Source organism: Sinocyclocheilus rhinocerous, unplaced genomic scaffold, assembly GCF_001515625.1.
Source record: "Sinocyclocheilus rhinocerous isolate Xijiao unplaced genomic scaffold, SAMN03320098_v1.1 scaffold4890, whole genome shotgun sequence".
NCBI classification, from domain to species: Eukaryota; Metazoa; Chordata; class Actinopteri; order Cypriniformes; family Cyprinidae; genus Sinocyclocheilus; species Sinocyclocheilus rhinocerous.
Genome location: NW_015650028.1, coordinates 3,245 through 13,550, shown reverse-complemented (window position 1 = coordinate 13,550; position 10,306 = coordinate 3,245). Strand labels below are relative to the sequence as shown.

General features: G+C 38.2%; 1 protein-coding gene across 1 annotated transcript; it reads left to right on the top strand.

Annotated features, from left to right (window-relative positions):
• The first annotated feature begins 7,188 nt into the window (after positions 1-7,188).
• Positions 7,189-9,286, top strand: LOC107711444 (uncharacterized). Its single transcript, XM_016516433.1, has 5 exons — positions 7,189-7,213; positions 7,337-7,660; positions 8,655-8,792; positions 8,939-9,051; positions 9,194-9,286. The coding sequence occupies exons 1-5, from the start codon at positions 7,189-7,191 to the stop codon at positions 9,284-9,286; spliced, it is 693 nt and encodes a 230-aa protein (XP_016371919.1).
• The last annotated feature ends 1,020 nt before the right edge of the window (positions 9,287-10,306 follow it).

Here is a 10,306-nt window from a genome sequence, read left to right as displayed (position 1 = left end):
TGACATTTTGCAGGTGTTTGTAGAACGACACAAACTCACACAGTGGAAGAAGTGCTAATGCCTGAGTACACGTTACTGTTACTACAAGAAAAAGATGTAAGTGCCAAACTCCAATGTACTGTTCAAGTCGAAGCTGGTGCAATTCAGAGGCCTGTTTCACTGACCGTTTCGGTTCTGCCTAAGAGCATGTATGATGATTACTTCGGTGAAGTACCTCGATATACAGCCACCTGCAGCGTGCTTAGTCACTTACTCGCATACTCCAATTAATGTGATCGGCTGCCTGCATGCAACAGTAGTAAAAGATTGTCGCAAATGTTCAGTGAATTTCTATGTGGTGGACAAAGGTACCGCATTAATGGTTTGGATCTCATATCAGCTCTAAAACTGTGCATTAAAGGAGATAAAATCTTGCCAAAACCTGCCACAGCCACCACTTCTTGTTCTCCAGAACCTGTGTTACAGCTTTCTACTCAAGTAGACTCACCCTCAGTAGGCTGTGCTGTAGGGTTTATGCATAAAGTCAAAGTGACAGATTCAATCGTTCCAGTACAACAGAAATGATGACGCCTGCCCTTTTCTGTGAAAAAAGCCGTGTTCGCTGAGTTGGACAAACTACTTTCTGCAGGAGTCATAGAGCGAATTGATGTATCTCCATGGTGTCACCAGTTGTGGTCACCATGAAAAAGACTGGTGGCATAAGAATGTGTGTAGACCTAAGGGAACCAAATAAGTCAGTAATAATCGACAGTTACCCCCTGCCTCACATGGAGGAATTATTGACTGCTTTAGCTGGAGCTCTGATCTTCTCAACAATCGATCTTGAATGTGCATATCACCTAGTGCCTTTACATCTGAAGAGACGTGATTTAACTGCGTTTATCACGCATGAAGGACTGTTTCGCTTTTGCAGGGTACCGTACGGGTTGGCTTCAGCACCGTCGGTATTCCAAAAGATAATGGAGTGCATACTTAAAGGTGTACCGAACGTGCAGAACTACCTTGATGACATCATTTGCTTTGAACGGACGGAAACGGAACATGACACTGTGCTGAACACAGTATTGAACAGACTAAAGGAGGCTGGTCTACGGTTGAACAAACAAAAGTGTCAGTTTCGGCAAAAGAGCCTGCACTTTCTGGGACACTTGGTTACAGCACAAGGAGTTCAGCCAGATACTGAGCACCATTCATTTAACATTTCCTCTGATTTTAGGGATTACTCATGGTTAAGGTTAGGTTTAGGTGTAGGGATAGGGTCAAGACAACATTTTTGGATTTAAATGTTGTTCCAGGTTCAACAAAATATGGTCTCCGCCAGGAGGAAGTATTCCAGTGGAGTGAGAAAGCAGAGAGATGCTTTTCCACTGTGAAGCAATTGTTGGTGGCAAGTCCAGCACTAGCTTTGTATGATCCTGACTTACCATCCATTATCTACAGATGCGTCAGATCATGGTCTTGGTGCGGTGTTCACTCAAATTCATCCAGACAACACAGAGTAGACAGTCGCTTTCGCCTCCAGATCCTTAACTCTGGCTGAGAGGAAGTATGCTACAGTGGAGAAAGAGGCATTAACATGCGTGTGGGCAGTTAAAAAGTGGAGGGCCTATCTGTGGGGGCGTAGCTTTACACTGCGAACTGACCATCAGGCGCTAACGACATTACTCTGTACTAAAGGAGTAGACAGGGCTGGAATATGCATAGTTAGATGGGCTGCACACTAGGGGTGGGCGATACTGCAAATTTTGGTATCGATCCGATACCAAGTAAATACAGGGCCAGGATCTGAAACCAATACTGATACTTTTTTCTTTTAAAAACATACATTTAAACGGCCAAGTACACTTTGAAAATTAACAATAACTAATGTTGATATGACTAAAATGTTACATTCACCTTAAAGCTACATGGATATTATTTGCCTTTTTAAGAGGAGCCCAGAATATGAAAGCAAAGAGTTATAAAGAAAAACCTTAATGTGGCTTAATACCACGTTAATATACCATGGCTTAATAGAAAGTAATATTAAAAGACAAAAATCAGTATACACCTTATTTATGTTGCAAACTAGATATACAAGTATGCAGATGAGCCCAGAATATGAACGCAACGCTCAAAGTATTCACATTATGCATTTTCCTCCCATAGAAAACGCTTATAAAGAAAAGTTTACCGTAAGTGGCTTATTGGATGAAGACAGTTGACAGTTCTTTAGAAGTGACCATGGAAACAAGCTGTCTTGGACTTTTTGCAGACCTATCGTTCTACCCCACATGCAACGACTGGTGTTTCACCATTCAAACTGTTGTACGGCAGAAAAATTAGGTACTGTGTTTACACCTCTCTCCAATAATACACAGGACAAGGAAGTCAGACAACGAGTGTCAATTCGCCAGAATAGAATGAAGCAATACTCTGATGCAAAACGAGGGGCTCGGGTGCCAAGTTTCAGGTGGGGAATAGAATGCATGTTCGGAAACCAACATTCAAAGGACATTCAAAGTTTACACAGCCTGTGGAAATAAAGAAACAAGTAGGCCCAAGCATGTACAGATTGGCGGATGGACGACTGTGGCATTCTTCTCACTTATCTTTGGTTCCAGTGATTGGGAAGCTAACTTCAGATCAGCCTGCTGCCGATGTTTTAGAGGTAAATGTTCTGAACACTGATCAGGGCTTGGAAAGACATTCTGTCAGACAGCGTAGACCACCATTTTGTTTGAAAGATTATGTGAGTACGTAAAAGCATACTGTGGTTGGATTACTGGATGTATGTACGTACATAAATTGAAGATGGAGATTGAATATAGTCACTGCTATGCTGTTATACTATTCGACACATGAATGTAGAAGTGAAATGTTCTTCATTTGTCATTTTAGCGTTCAGAAGGGTGCTCGCGAGCGCCCCCCTTTGCGGCCGTTATGCGCCCTCGATCTGCACTTCTGCCAAGCCCGCACTGGCACACACTCTATATGTTCTCTTTCATTGAAAAAAATAGTTTATTTTCATGCATTCATAGGCTACATGGTTGCGATCATTTTTTTGTTAAAATTTTTAAGTGCCATTGTTTAAAAATGCTTTAATGACTGACGTTTCATAGATGTTTAGTTGTGCTTTCAAATGTTATGCCATATTGTATGTATGTAATTTCACAGTATATCCACCTCATAAATTATTACACATATGTGCAGTCACAATTCCATAGTGGTAAAATTTACTCAGGCCAGTGGTTTGTGTAACGTGCATTATATTTTTTGTATGACGGATAAAGGATTTAATTGAGGAATTCTCTTTGAAGAAGAGCAGGAAGAAGCCCTTTTAGCGGTGAGTGATATTTAATTAATTTTATTTGCTGGGCTGTTTCTGATTTGTACGATTATTACTCGATGATATTGTTTAAAGGGTTAGTTCACCCAAAAATAACAATTAGGCTGCGTTTTACTCACCCCCGATGCATCCTAGGTGTATATGACTTTCTTCTTTCAGAGAAGTGAAGCGATGCGTTTGTGTAAGAAAAATATCCATATTTACACCTTTGTAAGTCTTAGTCTCTAGCTTCCGCTAACTGTCGTACGCATGTTCACGAGAGAGTGGTGTCCAGCGGATGACGTAGGACATAGGCAAACGCGGTGATGAACGTGGAAGCGCAGAGAAAGTAAAACAAAACAACGGTCACGAATTAGTAGTACAAAACGAGGATTTGTAAAGAAAAATGTCAGAGGATTTCAATATAAGCCAAGAGGACACTGGATTTCCTTTGCTGTAAACAAAACTTGTTTCTCGCGAGACTTGCATATTTTCACCGGACCTTATGCTACGCCTACGTTCTACGTCATCCGCTGGACACCACTCTCTCGTGAATGTGCATACGACAGTTAGCGGAAGCTAGAGATTAAGGTTCATAAAGTTGTAAATATGCATATTTTTCTTACACAAACGCATCGCGTCGCTTCAGAAGGCCTTTATGAACCCCCACGGAGCCATGTGGACTTCTTTTATAATGAATGGGTGCAATTTTTTGGACTTCCACTCCCATTATAAAGCATGGATTAGCCTGGACATTATTTAATATAACTATATAATATATTGTATTTGTCTGAAAGAAGAATGTCATATACACCTAGGATGGCTTGAGAGTCTATGGAACAGTTGGGTCATGCCGAATCGCCTGATGTCAATTTTGCCAGGATCGGCTGAAACGTGTCCGCCATTTTGAAATGTGTTGTAAATTGCTATATATTTTGAACCATTTGACATATCAGCACAACAATCGGTATTCTTAATCAATGGCATATCCCGGCGGTACCAGAGAGGTTTGATCACAGTGCCACCTAATTGTACATTTTTGCAAAAATGCTTATAACTTTTGAAATCATTGTCCAAATTTTGTTATGTAATTTCCATCCTTTCATTCCCTCGATTATGCCGATTCCGATGATGTCTCATTTTTCCTTTTCCATCAATGTGCCTGTCTGCCATTTTGAAGTAAATGAAAAACAGTCTTTTCGCTACTGCTCCTACAAGTTTTGTCCAATTTTGTCCAAAATCTGATCAGATGATCTGTTGACCGAGCCGCACAGAAATGACTAAACAGATTTTTGATATTTGCTTCCGTTCCCGAGAAATACCTCTCCGAAGTTACCTATGTTTGTTGTCTTATGCTAGTAAGCTTAGCATGCTAATAAGTTACAGGCTAACCAGTTACCATACCAGTTACTTTAATGTGACTCTTCAGCTATCAAGTTAACCATAAACTGTGTTACAATTAACTGAACTTTGCATGTTACACTGGTTAAAATGCTTTTTTTTTTAATAACTTTTTTGTCAGCTCATTCTCACACCTAAACCTTTCTTTGGCAGCCTGTTGAAAATGCATCAACTGAGTGGCGCACTCTGCTAAGCCACTGGCCCTGAACCTTTCAGGTCGTGGGTTCGAATCCACTGTGGCACAAGCCCAGACCGCAAGAGGTACTGTGGCCTGAAGTGGTGCAAAAGTTGCTTCTGTTCCAGACGTTGGATTTTCCATGTGTGTTCATCTTGAATCAGAAATGTGTTTTTGTTCATTCTCATCTGAACTTCTTTTATTTTTTGAACTTCTGTACTTCTGAACCTATCTGTTTTTTTAATGTGCATTATATTTGTGCTGTTTTTGTTCTTCCTGCACTGCACTGTGCTACAGCCCCATCAGGGGCTTGGCCCCGCAGTACTGCTTGCAGTCCTAGTTGAAATTTAAGTTGTAGTTCTAATTGCAAAACACAAAAAGACATAAACTGGCTCGAAAAAGCTAGAGGGGCTTTCACTTCAGACTAAACAAGGTCTGGAAATCTAGGCAATACAGCATCACAAATTATGTCTGTACAACAGCTTTGTCAATACAGTCTTGCTGTATGGCTCAGAATGTTGGTGAGCTACTAAAGGTGACATGAACAAGATCAGCACCTTCCACAATGGATGCCTTAGGAGGATATGTCACATATACTGGCCTATGAAGATCAACAATGAAGATCTGTACAAGAGAACAAAGAGCCATAGCGTAGTCATTGAGACCAAACGCCATCACATCCAATGGTTTATACATGTCCTCAGAATGGACCAGGACTGAATTCCAAAGATTGCCTTGAGATGGACACCAACGGGCACAAGAAAATAAGGGCGACCAAAAACAACGTGGAGATGTACAGTGATGGCAGAACTGAAGGAGATGGGACAGTATGCTGTCACAGTACGCTGCAAATAATCAAGCCAAGTGGAAACAAATCGTTGATGCCTTACGTCCCACTAGGGACGAAGCTTCTTGATTTAAAGCAGTCTATTCTATAAAGTGGTATACTGTACAAATAAACGTTTTGTGACTCGACTGGAGTGCTGAATTGCAGAACTTGTTCAAACATATCAATATCGCTATGATCAGATGCTTTCTCATTTTTATTGTTGAGAATTTTTATAATTAAAATTATAAAATAGGACAATTTATGGCCCTTTTACAACACAAAGGAAAAATACAAAACTAGAAAGGCAAACACAGGAAACACCCTATAGATGAATAGGGAAAATGAACTAATATTAACAAGGTGCTGGGGTCAAGATATTAGGCAGACGAACACATGGCACAAAGAAACAAACATGACAGAAACCATATGCTGACAACAGCCATGATAATACAAGAACACATGGCCAGTGAACACAATCACAGGCCAGGCACTCAACAAAGCACATAAGGCTAGACAAGACCGCATGGAGGAAACAAACCCCCAGACCATGTGCTCACAATGAACAAGACACAGAGACACATGGCCAGTGAACAAGACCAAAAGTTATACACTCAAAACAAAACACAACACAACACAAGAGCACATGAAACGGGGACAAAGAATTCCCACCATTTGGTCACAGCAAATGATAAAAATTGGAGAATGAGCATCCAAAGTTTAAGGATCCAGACAGCAACCTTCAAACACACACACACCACACCACATGATTGTCAGGATCTTCAGCAAACTAAAAACAAGACCAACCTGGGTGACAGGACACAACATTACACTGTGTCTACACCAAACGAGTCAGTTGTCAGGTCATGCCGCAACAGCTTGAGGCTGTCTACACTGGACACGACAAATTCACCATTGCAAATCATTTGAACTTTGTGTCAGTACGTCATAAATAGAACGAGGCCGTATCCAGTGTAGACATCATCATTGATTATAAAGGGTTCTACAGTATTTTGCCGCGTTGCACCGCATGTGTCAGGTGTAGACACGGTGTTAGGCAGAACTGTACATATAACACTGTTTGAGGATTTACAGTGCAGCAGTTTAACATAATCAGTACAAGCATTTTCTAAAGCATTGGCAATTTGTTAAATTGTGAAATTGCTTTTATGATGTGCATAAGTAACTAGATGGTGTGGAGGTTAAACAATAGTTTTGAGAATTTCAATTGTGATCTGAGAAATGTACCAAAGCGACTGCGAAAAACTGAATGATCAAATATCAAACATGCTTAACTTAACGAAGTGTTGATGGTGAGGCGGGATTAAGTGGTCAGAGAAAATTTGACTTTGACTTCCTCTGCTTGATGTGGGAAGTTTTTTTTTTCTTCCTGTCTTTGCTTCAGAGCTGCAGTAGATTCTTCAATGTTGTGTGGTGAGAAGCAGATTCATTTTGAAACATTTTATTCACTGCAGCAACATGAAGATAATTCAGCTTCAGCTCTGTGAGTTTATTACATGATAATATATTTGCATGCTTTGTAAATGTTTTAAAATTCTAATTTTATATTAAGCATTCTGGGGGTTTTACGTGGGTAATGTTATTTTTTATTTTTTTTATCTTATAGATGTATTAATCTGTTGTCAGTATGGAGTGGCAGATCTACAAACTGATCTGGGATCGAATGTGAGCATAAACTGTGATCTTGATGAAAATGAGGTTTATTGGATTTTACTGAAAACAGCAGATCCTCCAACAGTGATTCTACGATCAATGTCAGCTACAAAATCACCTTTTTACTTGAATAATACATTCAGAAAGAAATATTCAGTGCAGTTTAAACATCGTCTGGTTATTAATAATGTGACTGCTGATGAATTAGGAGTTTATTACTGTATGAACACACGCACACCTCCAAAACTCAGCAACAGCACCAGAATATACTTCAATGGTAAGTTCAACTATTCCTTTAGTGATTAAGGTATATTTATGATCACTGCTTATACTAACTTCTTATATTTTTAAATAATGTGATATTCATAAATTACAATACACTGCCTGACCAAAAAAAAAAAAAAAAGTGCTGTCTGGATTGACATAAGCAACTTCGTGAGATTTTAGGATTAGATTACTGTTGCAGTGATTAATGTGTTTCTGGCATGTTGCCATATTGGCAACAATTATTTTAACGCTAACTGATGCATAGCTTTACATTTCTTAAACAACCATGACAGATAACGTACACATACATAACGTACATTAACATATTCCAGGATGACAATGTCAATGTCAAGATTTATGAGGTTTAAATTGGGAAAAATTGGCCAACACAGAGTCCTAAAATGAACCCTATTGAAAGTCTTTGGGATGTGCTGTAGTTAACTTTACATGGCCTGTCCAAAACGCACTCTAATATTTAACTGGATCACCTTAACGTTGTAATAACATTGTGCTTTTGTTGTGGCATTGTTTTGACAATATGCAACATCACAGCATTTATTTCCATCAGTTGCATTTATTTTTGCAGAGATTTTATATTGACAATGAGAGAGTTGAACCACTCTGTAAAGTCGACTCCAGCACATCCTAAAGACTTTCAAGGGTTAAACTCAGGACTCTGTGGTGGCCAATTCATACATGAAAATTATTCCTCATGCTCACTGAACCACTATTTCACAATTTGGGTCCAAAGACTCTTGGTATTGTCATCCTGGAATATGGACATGGGTACATCTTCCGATATAGTTGTTTGAGAAGTAAAAAGCATGCCAGAAACATGTTAATCACTGCAAAAAATGACTCAAACATAAAACCTTAAGTATTTGCTTATTGAAGTATAAACTTTAAGTGTTTCCAGTATAAATTATCAGTATTTTCAGTGATACAAATATGTAGCCTAACAATAGCATTTTTACAGTAACAGACTTTGGACACTTTTATTACAGAATCAACTCAACTAACTGTTGTAACTGAGTGTCACAATCATACAGTGACTGAGTATTTCGAGCAGAATCAGACACAATGGAAGATTATTATCATCATATTTGGACTGATGAATGGGCTTCTGGTTATTGTGGTGGTCGGTGAGATATTTTTCTCCATTTACTCCATTGTCAGCTGAAGTTAATTAAATATGTAAATATTCTTCATTTAGGCTTTTGACTGTTTCATTATTATTGTGCCATTTATGTGATATACATATAAATATTGAATATGAAACCATTTTTAGGACTGGTAAAGGTTTTTGTTGTTGGAAACAGAAGGTCAGCAGAACAATCAGAACAACTTAACGCTGATCTACAGCAGATGCAAGTTATGGAACCGCATCAGGACCAATTACATGTAAGAATATGTGAAAACATTATAAATAAAATTCATTTCTGTCTTGATAATTATTGAGGATTCTTGCTGGTATGTACAATTGCATTCTATAACACTTCATTTTGGGTTCATTTTTTGATTCATGCTAATATTGCTCTTTCAGTACGCCACGGTGGACTTTTCCAAGCTGCGTAGAAATATTCGGTCCAGCCAAATCAACAGCACCTATGCTGCTCTAAGCCTGCCGAAGTCATGAATGCATGAGTATGATTGATTTTATACTTCTTTTGTTCACATTTTCAAGATGTTCAACTCTGAAATGGTGAGTCTGAATCTGGCGTAAGTTCAGAAAAAAAATACTGTAAAAATGTCAAATATTTTAAAGTCGACTAGATTTAATGTTAGTAGTATTTCAATCTGCTTTCTAAAGACTGGTTGGAAGTAATGAGATCACAATTATTTTACTGAATTGACAGTTACAGTTTTGTATTTCTTTCTATGTATATATCTGAGAGTACTCTAATAATTAGTAGAAAATATTACCTGGAAAATATTAAGTAGACACTTTTTCTTTCACTCCATAATTGTTGTTTGAATGTTTTATACATAAAAATATGTACCAGACTTTGTATTTAGTGGGTCTTGTAATAGAGTCGTTATATTTGCGAGTCAGCGGCATTAAAAACTTTGAAAACCCCTGCTTCTCTTTGAAATAGCTGTCGTAAGCCATATCTGGTGGAAACTTTTGTAAGTGGTTGTAGATGCTAATATATGTATGAGAGGGGATGGAGAGTGTGCACAATATTTATTTTTTTGTGAAGCCTGCAGTTGTGTTTTCAGTGCTGTTGGACTGAGAAGAGATTCATTTTTATAAGATACAAAGGACTGTTTATTTTGTCAGAATAGTTTAATTAATACCTGTATAAATGAATCTGTATTTAAAAAAATAAACATAATCAGTTAAATGCTTATAATGTGGTTAGGTATGTTAGTGTGAAATGTTGTGGCTAGTCAACCTACTTTTCTCGAACTCAGCACTCAGGGCTTTTTTTTTTTTTTTTGCCTTTGTGTTTTAACTAAATGTAAGTGCGAAGTGTTTGTCTGCTGGGCTTTTTTAATTTATATTTTGAGAAAATATCTGTGAGTATATTTTGGTATTCAAATAGGAATCAGAAATAAAACGTGTTGTGTTTGCAAGTAAACGGCAAAAATATTTTCTAGATGGAAGAATGTTATTCTTTTACTTCAAATGTACTTATTTTGTAGTTTTATATTG